Source organism: Mirounga angustirostris, unplaced genomic scaffold (genome assembly GCF_029215605.1).
Source record: "Mirounga angustirostris isolate CCGP_5_RB_7025 unplaced genomic scaffold, mMirAng1.0.hap1 SCAF_13, whole genome shotgun sequence".
In the NCBI taxonomy this organism is placed as follows: domain Eukaryota; kingdom Metazoa; phylum Chordata; class Mammalia; order Carnivora; family Phocidae; genus Mirounga; species Mirounga angustirostris.
In genome coordinates this window covers 88189161-88210653 of record NW_026991721.1, presented here as the reverse complement: position 1 = coordinate 88210653, position 21493 = coordinate 88189161, and the positions used below count along the sequence as shown (strand labels likewise).

Sequence of the window (21493 nt, the reverse complement as noted above, 5' to 3'; positions counted from 1 at the left end):
GCTGTAGCACCCAAACCCGGTGATGCTATTGACCATGGCTATAATGTTTCAATATACATTTTTGGCAAGACGTAACTCACATTTTAAAATATTAATTTCCCAACCATCAGGTTCCTGAGTGCACTTCGATTTTTATTTTCCTGCAGCTGTACACCACGAGAGAAGCAAAGCTACTTCTCAGTTGAATACATATATTTTTTTTCTCCTCCTGCACCCTCAGCCGTTCCCCAATGGCAGGGACACCCCCAGATCCCTTGTTCCGAATTTTCCAGGTTATGCTAAGCCTCACAAGCTGTCACATGCCTACCTCCCCAGGAGAGAATAGTAATTGCTGATAGGTAAGTGACCAGGAGGATGATTCTATTCTTTTCCCCCCACCGGGGGAGAGGATGGATTGGAAAGACATCTATGTGAGTTAAGGGTTGACATTCACGACGGTTAACAGATGATAGGGCATCACACCAATCGGAGGGAACTCAGCTGCCAGGGACAGGAGCCTACCGGGACATCCTTGCTCAGTACCAGCCTGGGTGGGCTCAATGAGGTTTACACTTTAAACGTTCCTTTTCTTTTCTTCCCATCACATGGTAACCCCTAAAAGCAACTGGGTTCCTTTGTGAGTTTTCAATTTCTTTGACTCCCTTTAATGGATGACAGCCCGGGAAAAACCAGGTGGTCACTTAAGTGGGGGATACATTTTGGACCAAGAAACAGGAACACGTTACTTCGAGGAATCTGACTCTACCTGAATTGTGTTTGACTTTCGGAGAGATCCTCCAGGGCCACACTGTTCGGGTTTGACCGCCAGAATTGAGGGTTTACGTCTAATTCATTACTGGTAGTCAGAAGGGCTCTCAAAGTCCTATGGATCCTGGACCCAGAGCTTGCCTATCCTGACTCTGCTCGGTGGCGAGGGGGGGAAGGGGGGGAGGAGGGGGCGGATGCACAGTGAAACCTGGAGATTTAATCTCCAAATGCCCATGAAGATGGGGTTCCCTAGGAGGGCGGCTGGGTCAGGCAGGGACGCGTTCCAGGCCTTCCCGGGGAGGTCTGGGGGTACTCACTTGAGAGGTCCCTGCCCACTCCCAGAGCCAAGCCGTCTTTGATCCACAGGACGAAGCCGTCGTATTCAGGGATGGCACATAGCAGTGTCACGGGCTGGCCCGACACCACGGCCTGGTCCTGGGGTTGTTGGCTGAAGGAGTACACTTGGCCTAGGAAGGAGACAAGCACAGCGGTCAGTTACTTGCAGGTAGCAGCGCCTGGAGGCTTCTCCTCACGTTAAGCAGCAGAGCAGACACTGACCCAGGGGAGAAGCCCCCCACCCCTCCGCCCCTGCATCTTACTTCCTGCCTGGGGCCCAGCAGCAGCTTCCTACGTGCCCCCAGCTTAAGTCCCAGCTCTTAGCAGCTGCTTGGCTGCTCAGCCGCCCCCGCTCGTCAGTCCTTACCACACCTCACACTGTGATCCGGCCTCCTCCAGCCCCCAGAGGCCGTGCGCACCGCCCTTGGGACGAGCTCTGCCACTTTCCATTGGGCTAACTCTTACTTGCTGCCGCTGGCTTGCGCCTCCTCCCACAACAGGGCAGAGGTGGTGCGGTTTGGTCAAAAACCGGAGAATCCAGGGAAAACATTATTGTTTCGGTGGTTCCCAGGCTGCTACAACGTGACACAGCGCGTGCAGGAGTCCCCGCTTTGTCCCTTTCTTTCCGGTGGCAGCCCCAGCTCCGGCTTCCCTATCACCCGGGAGAAGGTCATGGGCGTGACCCCAAGCTCTCCCATGCACCCCTGGGAGCAAGACGGCACCAAGCCATCCAAGCCAGCCAGCTCAGGAGCTGTGACCCGGACACACCCACAGTGTGTACCACGCCCCAACCGCTGTTCTAAGATTTTAAAATATTAGCTCATTAACCTTTTCACCCTCATAACAACCTATGAGGTAGGTACGATTTTTTTTTTTTTAAAGATTATTTATTTGACAGAGAGATACACAGTGAGAGAGGGAACACAAGCAGGGGGAGTGGGAGAGGGAGAAGCAGGCTTCCCGCCGAGCAGGGAGCCCGATGTGGGACTCGATCCCAGGACCCTGGGATCATGACCTGAGCCGAAGGCAGACGCTTAACGACTGAGCCACCCAGGCGCCCCCTGGTAGGTACGATTTTGACCCCCATTTTCTGGAGGAGGAAATGGGGCCCAAGGAAGTGGCAAATACTAACAGGAGCTGGGCTTGGTCATGACCGAACAAGTACTGAGTATGCATTACCTTTAGCTTTTTACAGTCGCCATAACGCTTAGACCTTACCAAGCCCAGTTTGCAGGGGCCTGGATGTTAACTAAATTATCCAGAAGTGTCTGGTGGCAGGACAAAGGCTATAAATATAGAGTTTCCTGCTCTAAAGACTGTATTTTCACCTACTGAGTTGCGCTGTGCCCAGATCCCTAAGCCGGTCCTGGAAGGAAAGCTGAGGAAGCGGGCTGATGTGATCCGTGTTCCCTGGGGGGCCACAGATGCATGGACAAGAGGACATTGACATTTATGGAGCCCCTGGCCCACAGCAAGCTGCATTTCACGTGCCCTCCCTTCTGTAAGCTGTTTAATTACATGTCAGGGCAGAAATAGCCCGATGTTACAGCAGGGAAAACAGAATCAGAGAGGCAAAATAACCTACTCAAGATCACACAGCTAATGAGTGGTGGAGCCAGGGTCTGACTGGGAGGGGGGGGGGGTCCCTGTGACTTCCAAGCCCGCATTCTTTCCCAAGCCCTGCCCAGCAGATAGAGACACACAGCTCAGGAAAGGACCCGGTGGATGGGCTGCTGTCTCAGCCTCTTCTCCCCGACATGGGAGAGTTGGAGATGGCCACGGAGGCCCTGGACCCTAGCTATTGCCCATCGTGGGGACACAACGCCCCAGGCTTGGACCACTGCTAAGGCCAATGCTCTCAGCAGCAGGTGGCCCGAAGAAGGGAGTGATACACATGTAAAGAAGCAGAGGGAAGCGGGCCAGAGGGGTGGAGCCGGCGGTGGGGCTCCCCAAGGGCAGCCGTGGAGGTCCGCCTCAGAGAGCTTGTGGCAGGTGGGAAGGTAGCCGGTTGCAACCTGATGAGATCTTGGCTGGGTCTCTGAGGAGTCTCATTAAAAATCAAATTGGCCCTGAATTGTGGGAGTAACACTTTTTATTCTGATTTGAGCTTTACAAATTAGATTTCATAGGACATTTTAATCAGCTATGTGTGGTGGGTTTATTTATTTTTTTTCCTCTCAGTCTCTTCAAGTTCTCTGTTGTAATTAGACTGTTTCGGGCACCAAAACAAGAGAGAGAGAAGGAGGAAGAGAAGAGAGAAGGGAAAGGAGAAGTGGGGGGGCCTGGAGAAAGAGCCCAAGGAAGGTGTGACGTGAGGAGGGTCAGGGAGATGGGAGGGAGCTGGAGAGGCCTGAAGAAGGGGCCCAGAAGGGAAAGAGGGCAGGGAAGGAGGAGGAAAGGGAGGAGGGGAGGAGGGGGAAGGCTGTAGGGGGGCACTCCTTTCTGAGGCTCTTTTCTCCCCGCTCAGTGATGATTTCACAGCTCCTTCTTATATCTCAAAATCTTTCTTTTTTTTTAAGGATTTTATTTATTTGACAGAGAGAGATACAGCGAGAGAGGGAACACAAGTACGGGGAGAAGGAGAGGGAGAAGCAGGCTTCCCGCGGAGCAGGGAACCCGATGCGGGGCTCAATCCCAGGACCCTGGGACCATGACCTGAGCCGAAGGCAGACGCTTAACGACTGAGCCACCCAGGCGCCCTATCTCAAAATCTTTCTTGCAAGAAGGACAGTGTCAAGACAGCTGCCATGGCTGCCAGAGATTGTGTTATCAGAGAGAATTATCAGGTTGTCAGCTGGGGGCGGAGGGACTGTAATGAGAAGGCCCCAAGCAAGTGGTGAGGACCCTGCGGGGGTCCCACCTCCCCGTCCCGCTTCCTCAGGTGAAGGTGAGGATAACAGACAGTTGAGGTAAGGGGGCATCCCGAGGGGGCTGTGGGTGGCGGCGGGGGGTGGGGGGTGGTGAGCCCTGATTGGTGCAGGGAAAGCCGAGACTTGCCATGGAGGAGGACGCGGAGTGCTCACTAGCTCACTTTGGATGCTGTCTCAGAGCCATGGATTGGGGCAGTCACGAGATCCCCCCAATAAGCCCTGAGCACACAGAGAGCTGAAGGGACAGTGAAGAGTAGGGGAGGGCCTGGGCGGAGGACGGTCTGATCCATCCCCAGCAGGCTTCAGAGAGCTTTCTAGAACATCTCAGCAGGCTTCAGAGAGCTTTCAGCTCCCACATTGGGTCTGTTTGGATCCCTTCGGCTTTTCTATGGAAAGAACATCTCTTGGGGTGGGGTGGGGGCACGGAGATAGATATACTGGACAGTCTCAACAAAACCACCCAAAAGAACAGTATTTACCCATTATTTTTTGGGAGGGGATGATTGGTGCTCTGACAATTTTCTTTTTCAATCTAATTTTAATTTCTGTGCATTAAATACATGCCATGAGAAATACTTTTTCTTTCAAATCAGTGAGATGTTTTTTTAAATAGAATCATAAGCTGAGTGTCACTATCTAGAGTAGAAAAAAATCACAGTGCTGTGGGTGGAGGGGAGGTGGAGGGATGGGGTGCACTGTCTTTTCACCCATAGGATGTACCTTGAGTTTTCTCTTCCAGGCTTCAAAGCCCCTAGGAACACAGTGTGCATCCATGGGTGTAGTTTCCAGGCCAAAAAATGCTCTTCACTCGTTCCCTCACAGCTGGTTTCTTTTCCCTGTCTTTCCAGCTCCCAGGAAGTGAATTGTGAGTGAGCCCGGGATCTTTTCTAGAACATTCTGGGCGTTATGGTAAGTAGACAGGAAGCTCCTTGAGAACATTTGTGATTCAACACACATTTATTGCGACCTGCTACTAGGCAGGCAATTCACTGCCTTGTGGGAAACAGATGGATACGACATGGTCCTTCCTTCCAGGAGCGAACATCTGTGCGCCCACCACACCCAGACAACTCTGCTCTGGGCGCAGAGTATATGCTGCACCCACCAGCACACCTTGTGCCACCCATCCCAAGTTTTCTGCCTCAGTTTCCCATTGTGCCCACTGACATTCTCCTGCTGTGAAGCCTGGCAGTCAGTGTGACCTCCCTTTCCTGCTTCATTTTTAATCTGTCCCCATCACCAAGTGTGGCCCAGCCCCTCTTCCACAGCATCTCCCAGGCCCACCCTTTCCTCTCCATTCCTACGGCTGCAACCCAAAGCCTGGGCCCTCCCCACCTCTGCCTGGGTTCTTTCGACAGCCTGTGAATGCTTTTAGGTCCAACCGTGAGTCTTCTCCCTAAACCACCACTTTCCTCATGCACTCTCTCCCTTTCCAAGGGGTGGAAAGTCTAATGGCTCTCTCCTACCCGCCAGACAGCACCCGACAAGCTTCTCCAAAATCTGACCCGCTTCTCTCCAGGTGCTCAGCAGCCATTCACTTATGTCACCTGTCCCATGTCATCAAAGTCCCACCACTCTGGAATCGCCCCTCTCTCCAGGGCTCCCTAACCAGCCCTGCCCTCACTGAATGCCAAATTCTCCTCCAGGAGCTTTTCCTGTGCCTCCAGCCACTTCCTGTCACCAAGGGGGGGGGGGGATCTTTTCTCTTCTCCTCTCCTCCCCACTTTTCCTCCTTCCCATCCCCCCTTAACTTCTTCAAAGCTTTATTGAGCATTTACTATATATCAGATGCCAAAAGAACAAAGGTAAGTGAGAAATGGAAGGTAAACTGAGGGCAAGAACCACAGCCGTCTTTTTCATCTTGTATTCTCAGCACCTGGTCTAGCGCATAAGCACTGAATACACTTGACTTGTGACCTTGTGGCCCACCTACTCTAGTTTGTCCCCTGAGATCTGTGGTCAAGAAGGAAAACTGTCTTTACATTATCAACTACTGATTGGGCAGATACTGTGCTGAGCACACCACACAGAACGAGTGAGGTGAGAAGTGAAGGGAAAGGGCCAGAGTCTCAAGAAGTCAGGCTTTGTAGGGTAAAAATAACTCAGTTATTCATGGAAGACCTACTTCAACCAAAGCTTTGAATATAACTACAGTGCTAGTCAGGTATTACTACCCACATTTCACAGATGAGGTGAGGCTCCCAGAAATAAAGTGACACGCCCAAGGTCACCCAGTTGTAACTCAAGGTCACACAGTGGGCCCTGGTGCAATTCAAGGTCACGCAGTGGGCCCAGGTAAAGACCCAAATGTCTCTGGTTGCAAACCCTGTTTTCTTGCCACTTCCCATGTTGGTTATTGAATTAAGGGTCTAGATTCGAATTTTTATCCACAGATCAGGACTCCCTCCATTCAACCCCAGCAACCATTGCCCTCAGACCATCTAAAGAGAAGCAGAGGATCTCTGGAGTGAAAAGCGATTTCTTGGTTCTTCCCTAAGTTTACATGGCCTCCTGCCAGTTGCTGGTCTACAACACTGAATTAGGGTTCATGGTGGAGTCTAGTACTGGCCACCATGGGGGCTAGGAAAGAAAGGAGGTGTAAAATTACTGGCACTTAGTATTATATAGTCCTTATCTATATAACTATGTTATTATATAAATATATAGAACTAGCTATATATCACAAATAATACTTTTATTGTTGCAGAATTCATAATAGCTAACTTCCATTGCGTGTAGCATGCGTATTAAGAGCTTTCCGTGGGTTATTTGACAAATGCTCTCCTTCACAATCCTGTGTGGCAGGTGCCCTATCAGGCCTCCGTGAGGATGAGGCTGTCCAGGGGCCCAGGGCACTGAGGGGTGGGGGAGGGACACCAGGCCCAGCAGTCCTATTCCAGAGCTGTATCCTAAGCCCTGGGAGCTCACAGAACGCCCCTGAGACCACACTCTCCCCTGCCCTTGGCCGGGACTGCCAAGTCTAGGGAGACTCTCAGGGAGGGCTTGGACGGAAACACACTTGGTGGGTTAGACCGAGTGGGATGTGGTTCCAGTGGTGACTGCAGGCACGCTTTCCTGTTCGCTCTCCCAGGAAGAGAGGGGCCCTGCAGAATGGGGAGGGGGCCCAGGGGCCACTGGAGAGCCCGTGAGGCGACTGTCCGCAGCCTGCGGGCTCCCTGCACGCCCAGGCTGCCGTGGACTTCGCAGGCCAAGAGGGCGCCTTCCCAGCTCTCCAACTGGGCCTTTACAACTCTGAAGTTGGGAGGGAGGTATTTCTCCCCACTGCGCTCAGAGAGGAGAGGTGCCAGGCTCAAGGTTCTGCAGTGGCTCAGTGGGGCTTAGAGTTCGGCTCTGACGGCCCCCGGCGCAGAGATCTCTCTCCACCTGCTCAGCAGGTAAGGAGCCTGGAGGCAGAAGTGCCGAGCAGGTGGGGCCTTTGGAGGCTTTCTCTTCAAACCGCAGGAAGCAGGGGCTGTATCTGGCTGGGAAGGATAGAGAGGAGGGTGGGCTCTGAGGAGCCCCATCCTGATGAGCCATGTGCGCAGCCCACGAGGCGAGCTCTGAGTAAGAATGGCTGGTGACTGGCAAGCAGGAGGAGGTGTGGGGGCTGCAGGGCACGTGGCAGGAGGGCCCTCAGCTCTTCAGTGCTGAGAAGGACAGGTGCAGGTGCAGCCCGGCCTAGAGAGAGGGGTGGGGGACGTAGCATTGGGAAGCCTCTGGGCTCCGGTCCTGGGCCAGAGCTTCCCCCTCCCTGACTCCCTGCAGCAGCCCAGCTGGGAGTCCTCCCCTCTTGCCATCCTGTCTGGTCTGTCCTCCGACCAGCTCTTTCCCTCGGCTCTCCGCTCAGGAGCAGGGCAGCTCAGCTGCCTCTCTCCTCTTCTCCAGACTGCGCATCTCCATCCCTCCTCCCTCCTTCATCTGCACCAGCCCAGCAGGCTCCCTGAAGGGGTCACCCCCTCCCAGCCCTGACCACATGGCCCCTCACCTTAGACTCTTTTTGGGGACTTGCAGTACAGAGTAGCATGGAATGAACCATCACCATCTGGCTCTGGGAGGTCCCCACTACCTTCTGAAGACCCCATGATTCTCTAAGAGCTCACACACCTCTGGGCCCTGATCTGAGGTCACCCCTCAATTCCTGACTATTTCTTGGGGAGGGAAGAGGCATTTTGTATGGAAGGCTGAGGTCATAAGGGCCAAATCGCCGGGAGTGATGTTTTTATAGCAGTGGTCTGGGGGCCTGGCTGCTGTGGGGTATGCGGGCACATGTGCATGTGTGCGTGTGTGCGTGTGTGTGTAACAAGTAGGAAGAGGGCCCAGTGGCCCCACGTGCATGGTGGTCAGGGTCCTTAGTGGCAGGCTCACGTCACCCACCCCTTGCCACCCATAGCTGTCAGCCCCGGATCTTTTGGGGATACATTCTAGTACTTGAGTGTCCCAAGTCTGTTGCCACTTCTATGGGCATAGGTTTTTGTGTCCCTCCCCGTCACCGATCTGGTGCTCAGGTGGTTCCATGCTGGTAGCGAGAGGGAATATGCACAGGGTCAGCAGGGGCTGGTGCAAACAGCATGAGATTTGGGGTTAGCGTAGCTGAAAAGAGAAGGCCTCAGTGCAAAGTGCACTGGAGCCTGATGTGGGGGCAGTGTTGCTAATGTCCTAACATCCCTTTCTTTCGATTTATGCTCAGAGGTCAGATCAGAGGCAGTCCAGGGATGGCATGTGGGTGTGCCCCCTTCCCCCCTCCCATCTTTGGGCACTTTGGCCAAGCCTTGGCTCCAGGAGCAGGTTGAGAGAAGGAGACCACTCCCCTTAGGGTTAACCCCAGCCATTCCCAGACAGGAACTAGGCCGCTTGGAATGCTTGCCCTGGCTTCTGAGGAGCCCAGTGCTCAGCAAACCCATGCAGACAGTCACCCTTGTCCTGCTCCTTCAGAGGGGGACAGAGCTGGTAAAGGAGCAGGGCGCTGAGAGGCTGAGTGATGCCCTGGGGATGCCAAGCAGTCCAGAAGCAGGCGGAGCAAGAACTTCTCTGGTGCCCTGGGGACGTACCCACCACCACCCCTGTGCCTGAGTGCGGGGCAGCCCAGCTGAAACCCTGCCTGCCTCAACTCCCAGGACATTCAGCAAAACTTACTGAGAGTGTGTGGATGGCCACATTTGACCATAAGTCGCTAGGCTACAAGGGAGAACGGGCTCGGTCTCATCAAGGGGTCACATAAAGCTCTTTTTGGGTTTGCAAAAGGCCTGTTGCAAGCAGGAGGGTTGGAGGGAGGAAACCGAGAAGCTTCGTGGAGGAGGAATCATGAAATGGGGAACATGATGGAGGAGAGATGTCATTCTGGGTTAGGAATAACATGCAAGCGAAGGCATGAGTGACGAGTAACCTCAGGTACCTGCTTTGAGTACCTGCCAAAGCCTGGGTCTTGGAGAGCGCAAGGAACACAGGGGCAGGTAGGCCTGGGCAGAAGCTCACTAGCAATATAATCTGGGGCACGTTCCTCACCCTCATCTGTAAAATGGGAGTGACACACCTACCTCGCACAGCTGCTCTGGGGAGAGGACTCGTGTGTAAATGATCCTGGCACATGGAGGTGTTTCACAAAGGGTTGTTCTTAGTTACATCACCATCCACGAGTCTTTCCTGAGCCCAGGACCACTAAAAGTAGGGCCACATCCTGGGGCACCTGGGTCACTGAGTCAGTTAAGCATCCGACTCTTGGTTTCGGCTCAGGTCGTGATCTCAGGGTCGTGAGATTCAGCCTTGAGTCTGGCTCCACCCTGGGTGCGGAGTCTGCTTGAGATTTTCTCTCTCTCCCTCTTCCCTGCCCCTCCCCCTCCATTTTCTCTCTCTCTAAAATAAATAAATCTTTTTTTATTTTATTATTTATTTATTTATTTATTTATTTATTTATTTATTTGCGAGAGAGAATGAGAGACAGAGAGCAGAGAGGGAGGAGGGTCAGAGGGAGAAGCAGACTCCCTGCCGAGCAGGGAGCCCGATGCGGGACTCGATCCCGGGACTCCAGGATCATGACCTGAGCCGAAGGCAGTCGCTTAACTGACTGAGCCACCTAGGCGCCCAATAAATCTTTTTTTAAAAAAGTGGGGCCACACAGCACCTGGAATGAGGGATCCCAGGAGGCTTTGCAAATCTGGAGTTGCACCGATTAGAAGCTGCTCCCTAAAAAAACAAAAACAAAAACAAAAACAACCCCAAGCTGCTCCTTCCCGTGAGTCTTTCGAGTCTTTCTCACCTTCGCGTGAATGGGAGGCTGCAGGGCCACCGGTAGCCCTGCCGATTGGCACCACCCCAGCCCGCCTCAGTCTCCTGATGCTGCCCCGCCAGCCATGCAGAACAGGCTCAGTGTTGCCCTCTGCTCTGTTATCAGTGACCAACTGGGGAAGGCTTTAAGAATACTTGTACGGAGCGGGGGGGGGAAGGCGGGGGGGGATATTTACTCCAGCTTTTCCCAGCCTGGAGGATGCAAATTGCCTCTTAGGAGATTAAGGGAAGCTGCCCTACTCCCGAGAAGCAAGCAGATGGGAGCAAGGGAAGGGGAGGAAGGAGCCAGCTCAGAGGCCCCCTAGCTGATACCAGGATGACGCCAGGCGGGGTGGGAAGGGACCGGGGCAGGATGACTCTGACCATATCCGGGATGACTCCGATCATACCCGGAAGCCCAAGTCTTGACTTCTGCTGTTTTCCTGCTGCTCAGCACAGGACCAGCTCCTAATGCAGAAGAATGAGTTTTGGGAAGTTTCCAGAAGGTCTTGTCCTGACCTACTCAGGGGAGCGGAACTGGGGGGTGATGGGGTTATGCCCGAGCCCACTGACTACCGCAGCTGACGTTTCTGGAGAGTGAGATGGGACCAGCAAAGGTGCCAGCCACGGGCAGAGGCACGTCTCTGCTAGCACCTCCAGGGCCTCTGGCTGGGTGTGGGGGGCAGACGAGGGACTGATCTGTTTTCCATGACAAGGAGCTTAGAGTCTGGAGGAGACAAATATGCACAGAAGGGACTGGAATTACTAGCATTGCACAATCAGTGCCCAAAGTGAAATATACAGAAAGTCCCAAGGAAGAAAAATATCTCCTTCTGAGGGAATGAGGGAAGGAGTCCCAGAAGGGTTGACTTCTGACGTGGCCTCCAGGGTAAGGGAGAGGAGGGCAAGGAGGGAATGTTCCCTGGAATGGGAAATGGCTTAAGTAGCACACGGAGGTCAGAACGTGATGGTGAGGCCACATGATCTTGGCTGGATAGCATTCCTAGGGAATCATGGTAGGCCTGATTGTGTCGGCCCTCGAGTGCATGCTAAGAAATTTGCACTTAATGAGAAATCATCAAAGGGTTTGACCCACATGCTCAGATCTGAGTTTTAGAAAGATCACAGCAGTGACGGTGAGGAGGGTGGATGAAGGAGGATAATCTGAAGATAGGAAGACTGATCAGGAAGATTTTGCTGTCATCAGGGCTCAGGCTAAAGCCGCATCCGTGGAAAGAAGAAGATGGATTTAGGAGCCACTTGGAGGTAGAATCGGTAGCATTTGGCAGGAGATGAGAAGGTTGGAGGCATAAAGGTCCCGGCTCCCTGGCCTGCAGGAAGGGGTGAGTAGGTGACCTGTGGAACCATTTCTGTGTCAGGAGGGGAAGCATGTTTGGGGGCGCAGTGAGTTCCGTTGTAAATATGTTGATGGAGAGGGGCCCTGAATCATCAGGAGAAGGTGTCCTGGGTGCAGTTGGGTCCATGGGTCTGGAGGAAGCTGGTGTGAATAACTCATGCTTAGTGAGCACTCACATCTCAGGTAGTAGGAGAAGTGGTTCTACAATATGTCCTCTCATTTGGGGTTGACTTGGGAGTTCATCTCCAAATAGGGGAGATTACTGATGCCGATGTGACCCTCTAAGAGGGACACGGCTACTCCAGGCTGGGCGGATCGGGGGCAGCTGTCTTGGGTGGCATGGGCCGCCAAGATCTGCGCAGGCTTAGAGCCCTGTCAGGATGGCAAGAGGTCATCTAACCCCATCTTCTTCCTTTGGATTGGGCCCGGAGACACCAACAGAGAAGCCAGAAGAACAAGGCGGGGGTGGGGTGGAAGAGGGGCCGTCTGTCCATTGTTTCTTCTAGACTCTGCTGGGAGAGAGACCTGAAAGCAATTTTACCCTCAACATTACCATCTGCAGCCACTAGCAACTCGATTCTGACACACAGGTGAGGAGAAGCTTGCTGAGATGGCGAACATTCCAGAAACTGCACTGGAGTTTTGTTTGGGCTTACACAGGAGAGCCAGACTGCTGCTCTTCCCCGGGGCTGGATGTGGGCCAGGCATTCTGAGGGCACGTTTTCCCGCCCTTGCTTCTTACCTGAGTTGGGGGCGCCCAGGTAGCCTGTGATTCTCCTGGTCTCACACACCTCTCCCCAGGATGCACAATCCGCCAAGGTTGTCCTGGACAGCGTGGGTCTTTAATGAAGAGCAATGGAGCTGGCTGAGGCAGGGTGACTCCAAAGTCACTATAAATCCTTCGCCTACTGATTATCAGCCTGTGGCCTGGGCCAGAGCCTGACTGTCCTCATTAGTGGCAAGCGGAGGGAATCCTCCATCCATTCAGCCAAGTTCTGGATGCCAAGAGGATACTAATAAGTGCTTCTGGAGACACTGGTGCATCAGAACCTGGGAAGGAGCCCATCCATCCCTGCCTGCGTTTGACTGAGATGGGAGGGGCAGAGAAGTGCGGCCTTTGGTGGTCACGGTGGGGGACGGTATGGAGTAGAGATGGGAGACACTTGGGCAGCCCACAAAGGCTAGGAGCCAGGATGCCATACCAGGCTTGCTGCAAGGCTGGCCATGGCACCCAGGCTAGGTCCCTTTCTTTCTCTGAGCCTCAGGCTCTTGTGTGTTCAGGAATATGTGCTCCCTGGACCATTGTTGGGGAAAGGTAGAGAGCAGTAGGAGAGAAAGAAGGGGATGCTGAAGAGCAGGATAGAGCTAAGTCATTAGCCTGAAAAAAAGTGTAGGCATGGGCTGTGGGCAGACCCAGTATACGGTTACCCTCTTGGAGTGGATCGGGGTGGGAACCCCTGGGAGGTGGGGCCGTGGATTCGCTGACTCCATGGTGTCCAGCATCTCTGTTCCTTCCTTTCTTTTTCTTTCTTTCTTCTTTGTTTGTTTGTTTGTTTCTTTCTTTCTTTCTTTTCTTCCTTTCTTTCTTTTTCTTTCTTTCTTTTTTCCTTTCTCTTTCTTTCCTTCCTCCCTCCCTTCTTTCTTCTTTCTTTCTTTCTTTCTTTCTTCTTTCTTTCTTTCTTTCTTCTTTCAGATTTTATTTATTTATTTGACAGAGAGAGAAGGAGAGAGCACAAGCAGGGGGAGTGGCAGGGGAAGAGGGAGAAACAGGCTCCCTGCTGAGCAGGGACGTGGGGCTTGATTCCAGGACCCTGGGATCATGACCTGAGCTGAAGGCAGATGCCCGACCAACTGAGCCACTCAGGCACCCCTCTGTTCCCTTTTCTAAGAGATACTGTGTCCTCGCCCTGAGCACCCAGGCCCAGAAGGTACCAGTTTGGGTGCTGCCTCTGCCACCTCTGAGCTGGGTGCCCTCGGGCCTGACTCTTCCCTTCTCCAAGACTCCCCATGTGTACAAGGCAGGATCTAGACTCAATCTGTTAAGTCCCTCCCTTTCAGCCCTAAGGTTCTTTGTTTTGCTTTATCCAAAGTCTTATTTTTGGGTGGGGAGGACCCAAGGCTGAAAAGAATAAAACAGAGCCACAAGGAAGTAAAAGCAAATCTCTCAAGGACATTGGTCTGTTTGAGGAAGATCCATGTCCTAACTCTCATGTTTTTTTTTTAAACAAACATCTTAAAATAATCATTTTATTCTGGTATAGACCTTGCCAGTGGGAAATTGTGCTAAAACTCTCATATGCATAAGGATCACCTGAGGAACTTGCTAAAAAATACAGTTTCCTGGGCTCCAAGCCAGAATTCTGAGATAGTGGGTCTGAGCTAGGCCAAGGAGTCTGCATTCCACAGCTCCCCTGGGCAATCCGGCTGCAGGTGGGTTTTGGTGCCCATTTGGGAGGCACTGTTGAATGCAAACAGTGCAGGTTCGGGGGAACTGGGTTCTTTCTGGTTTGGGTTGTCACTGTGTGGCCTTGGTCCAGCTGCCATTTCTCTCTGGGCACGCCATGGTTTCCTCCACCGCTCCATGAGGCCATGGGATGAAGTCAGTGGTTTTCCCTTTTTTCCCCCAGTGCATGCAACCCTTTGCCAATGTGAAGTAGGTGGAGGCAGGCTAGGTGAAGCTTGAGGGGCCAAGTCCAGCCCCTGGGCCGCCCTGCAGTGGACCCCAAGGTCCTGCTGTGAAATGCTCAAGGAATCAGAAGGTCCTGTGCAATTTCGATGGTTTCCAGGTGTTGCATGAGGAGCAACATGGCTGCCGCACACAGACGGGTATCAAAGCAGGCCTGGGAGCCAGATGTACCGTGTGGATAATGTAGTCTGGTCTTGAAGCATGAGCTACTTCTTCTTCTTCTTTTTTTTTTTTTTAAAGATTTTATTTATTTATTTATTAGAGAACGAGCGAGAGAGAAACAGCATGAGAGGGGGGAGGGTCAGAGGGAGAAGCAGGCTCCCTGCGGAGCCGGGAGCCCGATGCAGGACTCGATCCCAGGACTCCGGGATCATGACCTGAGCCGAAGGCAGTCGCTCAACCGACTGAGCCACCCAGGTGCCCCGAAGCATGAGCTACTTCTGTGCCACTCACCAACCCTGCATCGGGGATCATAGCTTAGACTTGGTGTTTATAAAGAAATCTTCCCATGGCTTCTGGAGTTGTTCCCAATGGGGAGTAGATCACAGTGTTCTGAATTTCTCCCTTCTTGGAGCCCAAAGACAATCAACTCTTAATTATCTTCGTTAATGGAGAGGAAGCAAGGGTGTGAATAATCCAAAGTGATGGACATTCCAAAATAGTGAATAACACTAAATAACCTTAATTTTCAACTTCGGAATGCAGTTTGGTATTCACGTTTGAATATGGATGTGTTTGATGTTCTGGGAATTTTTAATACTCAACAAAACAAAACCAAGGCCTGTGACAGAACTCCCTCCTGACGCCGACTCGGCTGGGTGCAGAACGTCACCTCTGGTACTGGCTCCCAGCGAGAGGCGGGCCATACTCCACCCCCCCATCCCCCTGCCCCAGCTCGCTGTTTTTATGGCTCAACACCTTCCCTAGGTGGGACAGGGATATTAGCTGATTTTGCCTTTAAAGGACTTTTATTCCCTTTGGGACTCATGTAAATAAGAGCAAAATAAGAAGCTGTGAAATGTTAACAGAGGACTTCATTAAGCAATCTTGGTGATAGAATTTGCCAGGAATGGGGACAATTTGCCAACAGATAATTGAGAGCTGACTCTATATGTGTCCTAATTAAAAAAGTGACTCTTCTCCCTGCCCTGGGATTCTGGGTCTCGTTCTTCGTGTTGGTTTAGGATATTAACCACAGCTAACTCTTGTATACACTTTATACTCCACAAAGAACTTCGCATATGTTATCTTGCTTAATCTACCCTCACGACACCCCGTGGAGGAGATTCTAATATCCGTTCTGATGTAGAGACTTGAATGTCAAGACTCACAGCAATGGTTGGCCCGGCGTCCCACAGCAAGCGTTCACCTCCCAACCCAGCCCGCCCCTACCTCACCAAGCCTCTTCGTCACCACCTGACTGTGACCCTGGCAAGGGCTCAGATCATTTGCTCCAACCCTGAAAATGCAGCAGCAAACCAAACAAAAAATCAAACCCAACCAAACCAGCTTGCCATTACTGTGCCAGTCTTTGATTGTTTGAAAGTGGAAATGTTGGTAAAGGAGAGATTTTGTGCTATGATCACCCTGAGAGGAGAGACACTGTGCATGCTGCTGGGGAGCACCCAGGATGGCCTGAGTGCTTTTCTTAGCTTCTAGGAGGCTTACACTGGGTCACTGAGCCCATCTCAGAAGATGGGCTGATGGCGGGAAGGACGGGACCGGCTCCTCAGAGGAGCTCCTTGGAAGCAGGGGTAACTCCAAGCTAACTATTGTCACATCAACAGTACTGAGAGATAGAGAGGATCTCTTCTATTTTATGGATTAGGAAACAGAAGCTCAGAGAGGTTAAGTAACCTGTCCAAGGTCACAGTGTGTGGTGAAGCTGGCAGACTCTAGTTAGGCGCCTTGGTTTACTCCATAGTACCCGGTAAGCACAGAGGGTGTTTGAGCTCTGTGGTTTCCTCTTCAGAAAGCAGAGACTGACTACTGTGTCTTCCAGCTGCCCCCAGCTGTGCTCAAAAAACAGATATGAACTTGACAGGACATCTGCTTCTTGCCTTGGGCACAGGATCTGCCCCACCTGCAGACCACAATCAGCCAGAGAAACCTCTGACACTCCCAGGCACCCCTGGGCCTGAGATCAGGTCCATGAACAATAATTTAGGGAAAGAGTTGTCCACAGCTTGGCAGAAGCATGAGCATTCTTTATCTTACCCTGCTGCATCCCCATTCAGAAGCTTTTTGCAAAGCCCCCCCCGCCACCCCGCCACCCCCGTCCCCGTCAATAGCCTTCATGCTCAGTCCTGGGCTGGGTGAATAATGACTTCCATTCTCTGCACGGCTGGGGGCTCGGGCCTTTGCGACAGCCACCTTAGTGGCCCAAAGAGGACCAGCTGGTGCCCAGGGAGAGACTTCTGCGGGGACATGGGCCCCAGGGCTCAGGGGTGGGGTGGGCAGCGAGTGGGAGCTTTCTCCAGGCCCCATTCCGGCCCCGCCCCCAGGACATCTCTATTTCCTAGCCAGAAGTGCCACTGGATGTGCCGACAGCTCCTCAAATAGAAGAGTTACTCCCGGCTTCACTGGAAGGAACAGAACCGTTTTCAAGCCTCCTCCCCTAAACGCAACAATATTTGGTAACGCTTGGCGCCTTGGGGAGAGAATTCATGTCCGTAATTAGTTACTGTATATCACCGTTAGTACTCGGCTCAGGATTTACTGGGCAAATACCATTTAACTGCACAATAACTACAGGTCCTTGCTGCTTATTGGGTAATTTACTAAGCTGGGGGAATGGGGCAGGAGGGACTCTGAATAGGAGGTATTGTAACCCCTTGAATCAAACTTTATGAGTTTGGGTTTGGCAGGGAGGTGGCTGCCGGTAGCCAGCTCTCATTGCTTTGTTTTGCAGAGTTGGCTGGCACACTGCTTCCTTCCCTTTATTTATTGCAGGAGAGCTCTGGGACTGGGGTCTGAGGCTGCCCCGAGCTACGGGAGGGCCTTTTGGTAGAGAGGGTCTTTGGCTGAGCACAAAGGCTCCCGGCAGGAACCCAGGCTTGGAGTCCTGGGGGCTCCATCCATCCTTCCGTGTACTCCCTCGCGGGGCCTCTTTTTGCATCTAGGCCAGTGGGTGGGGAGTACATACAGGGAACTGTCCTTGGTTGGCAATATCAAGATAATCCTAAACCCTTTCTTCTCACTCAAGTGCCATGTTGGTTGGGAAGCAGCCATTCCTGGACACTTGGCTGTAATTCCCAGCCTTAATCTGCTTGAGCAAAGTCTGTCTTTGTTTGGCCACGCACTGTCTAAACTCCTCTAACCTATTTAGACCACGGAGAGGGGAAAAGACACAATAATGAAAAACTCAACGTGCAACATTGCCTTACGCAATCTAATAAATTACTCGGCACCCGGCTGCCAGCTCAGACTAAGCCCAATATTGCCTGCAGTAATTATTTGGATCAAATGCAGTTTATCTGCTTCATATTTGTGCTTCTGTGCTCAGTGGTAACTTATAAATGTCATTGTGGTGTTTATTTGTTATAATGAAACTTAATGGCATTGGAAGCCAGGAGCAGAGCTGGTGGGGCGGCAGGTTTAAAACAATCTCTTCATCTCTGGAGAAAGAATGAGCCAAGATAACATGAAACTGCCCTGTAGGGAAGGGATTTGCAGAGATGGTTGTGTCCTCGTGCTGTGTGGTGGGCAGAGAGGGCCGGGGAAGGTTTGGCTGGGTTTAACCCTGGCACTGCCCCATCTGATGCCTCCACTCCATCTTCTAAAGGTCTTACAGGGGTGGGAGGTGTTCGATCTTCACACCACCGAATGGGTGACCCAGATAAGAGATACAGGCTGTCCAGGGTCTTGGAAGCCAAAGTCCTGTTGGATGGGGCTGGAAATGAAAACCCCCAGGGTGACTGTATTATGGAGGACAGACGATCAGACAGAGGTCAGGAGGAGAGCGTGGGGACAGAAAACAAAGGGAAGGTATCCTGGAGAGCCAAAAGAGGGGACCGCAAGGTTTCCTCCTTTGGGTGAGGAAGCAGCTCTGGTGGTAGTGGTGGTAGGCAGCACAAAGCATGAACGGAACGGGGAAGAGCCGGTAGGAGTTGGAGGCAGGGTGCCCCGCTGGCTCTGCAGAAGCACCACGGGTGAGGATGGGCCATTTAATGCAGAATAAAGGGTTTTGGTTTCTCACAGCTCTGGACTCTGCCATTTCCTAGCTATCTGGCTTGGGCAAGTTATTTATCTTTCTCGAGTTTCATTTCCTTATGTGGAAAATGGGAGTAATAACAGAGACCTCTCAGGACGGTAGTGATGATTCCAGGAGGTGATGTGTATAAAATGATGCACATGGCGTTTGGCACACAGTAAATAATAAAGCATTGGCTGCAGCAGTGACTGGCACTTAGTAGATGTTCAATATATGTCCGCTGGGCGAATAAATGAGTAATAACACTTCCCACCTGTATGCATTACAAAGCCCTCTTCTAAACAGCTGGGCTTGGATTGAAACCTCACGGTCGTGCAAGGCTGATCTTATCATCCCGCGTTTTCTAGTGTGGACATGGCTATGGTAACTTGCCTAGGGCTACTCAGCTGGTCTATGTGCGGGCTTTGGCTCTTCTCCCTCCCAGGGCAGGACTATCTCCCCAAGTCACGGGGGACAGATAGCTCTCCATCTCTGCTGGGAGGCTGAGCTCTTCCCTCCTGACTGGCTGCCCTGCTCCCTAGAGCCTAATCACAGAGCCCGTGCTGACCTTCCTAGTTGAACCCCGTGGCAGAGGTAAGCTGGGGCTTTTCTGTCCATTTCATCTTAATACTACAGTTAGTGTTTACTCATGAAATATTCATTTTCTCCCCTCAGCGACATGCTCATACAAGGCTCCTAACATCATACATATGGATGAAAATTATTAGTCATTGTTATCTCTCCCACTAGCTGGTCCCTTCCCCCAGTACACCTCCTGTTTTGATCTCAGCAAAATGGGACTGAATTGAGGGCTTTAGCCTGGAACACTAATAATGATGCCTTGCATTTTATGGTACTTTATGCTTTCTCAAAGCGCCAGCACAACCATCATGCATCATTTCTCTTTGCAACATATGCACAGAGGAAAGAGTGTTGGTGCCCCAAGTTTACCCATTTTGCAGATGAGAAAACAGGTCAAGAGAGAGAGATCAAGGTCAAGTTCACATACCTAGTCAGGAACTGAACTTTTTTTTTTTTTAAGATTTTATTTATTTATTCGACAGAGAAAGACACAGCGAGAGAGGGAACACAAACGGGGAGTGGGAGAGGGAGAAGCAGACTCCCCGCCGAGCAGGGAGCCCGATACGGGACTCGATCCCGGGACTCCAGGATCATGACCTGGGCCGAAGGCAGTCGCTTAACCAACTGAGCCACCCAGGCGCCCAGGAACTGAACTTTTTAAAAAGACATTTATTTACTTATTTTTGTTTGACTTCTAATGCAGTGCTCTTTGGGAAACTGAATGTGTTTGTCTCATGTAAATAAATAACAGCACCATCTGACTTCTGTTGTACTTTACAGTTTCTAAAGAGTCCGTCCCCCCCTCCCCCGCCGCTATTTTACTGGTCCTCATAGGCAGGCTTGAGTTATTCTTATTTGACAAAAGTCACACAAGTTGGTGGCGGATCTGGGCCTTAAATATTATTTCTCATAATGGATTCCAGAGAACATTAGTCTTAAAACATGTTTTGTAGTCAAATAAGTTGGGGAAACTCTGTGAACAATATACCCCTCTTGGTGGTTCACCATGCCCTTTGGCATATTAAAATCTCTGAGACGTTCTGTGGACAGACCTGTTCAGTGAGGGCTAACCCAGCTTCTCCCCACCGTATTTAACCACAGAGGCTGTATTTCACAGAAAACCTATTATCACGCTATAGAAATGCTCCTCCAGGGAAATGTGTATGCCTGGTCCCTCTTCCTCTTTCTGAAGCAATAGGCTTTAGAGCAGGGCTGGGAGAGAAGAGGCTGAAGACAGGGTAGAAAAAGCATGCTCGTGGGGTCACCAGAACTGAGGCACCCCCTCCCCAGGATTCGTCTCCTCTTTCCTATACCCCCAGGGCAGTGAATTCTAGATAATTCACTCTGTATTAGGTATAGTCAGTCCAGTCTATATCTGGGGCAGGATCAGAGGGGCACCTTGCTGGCTGACAGGGGGTCTGTGGGCAGCGCGAGGTGGGGAGATGTGAGAGACAGTGGTTGGTGGCTGGGGCGAGGGAGAAGTCTACACAGATCCACAACAGGAGCTTGGTCATGTCTGCCCTTGACGGTGAAGGAGGGAGTCACCCCCGCCACCTCCCAAACACACAAAGCTCCCCCAGACAGGGCAGAGATAAAGAGACCAGGGTCTGAGTCTTTGTTTTACCAGGTAATAGCTGGATGCCTTCAGGTAGATGACTTCATCTTTCTGAACCTCTTTACCCTCAAAATGGAGATAACATACCTACCTTGTGATGAGATGAAGACTACATGATGGCAGTGCATGAAAGTTCCTCCCTAGCCCTGAGTCTTTGTAGACTAGTCCCCCACCCTTCCCCTGATTTCTCGGAGTCCCCAGTATTACTCCAGTCAAAGCAAATGGCTTGCTCCCCTCTGTGCTCCACCAACACGTCACCCCTACACTTCTGTGGCTCTCCCATCACCCTGTCTTCTATTTTCTTACATGCCTGTCTTCCCACCGGACTCAAAATTCTCTGAGAGCTGTAGCCGATGCTGTCAGTGGCCCCCGTCCCTCTCCGTATCCTGAGGCCTGACCACTTCAGTGCCTGAAGGCCAGCTCCTGATCCCCGGGGTCTGCAACCTGACGTCCTTCTCTTGAGCCAAAGGTCACTATGCCTCACAAAGAGCAGGCCAAAAGTGCCAGGGCATTTATACCCCACCCAAACAGGCCACAACCCATTCCTGCCAGGAGCTGGGAGACCCATACCCCACTCCTTGGGTGTTCTAAATTTGAGGTGTGCATTCCATCTCCCTTCTCAAGAGTTTCCCATTGGGATTGCGGTAGCAGGCTGGATGGTGTCCCCCCTGTGTCGGATGCCCTCTCTTTCCTGTGTCAATTCCCTGTCATCCTTCTGGCATTCCCTGGACCTCCCAGAGGGACCATGACACGCCAGACCTTGCTGAGGGTCGGCTGCTGGCAGAACCTGAGCGAAGAGGAGGGCATCCTCGATGTGTTGTTCATGTCCATGTCTCTCACCGCACCA

General features: G+C 52.0%; 1 protein-coding gene across 1 annotated transcript in view; it reads right to left on the bottom strand.

The window, feature by feature from the left end:
- The window catches only part of LOC135362239 (kin of IRRE-like protein 3), a 450674-nt gene that overhangs the window by 4315 nt on the left and 424866 nt on the right, over window positions 1-21493 (bottom strand). Inside the window, exon 3 of the mRNA XM_064575864.1 lies at window positions 1065-1214. Within this exon, the coding sequence (XP_064431934.1) occupies window positions 1065-1214 (150 nt within the window). The remainder of the gene's footprint in view (window positions 1-1064; window positions 1215-21493) is intronic.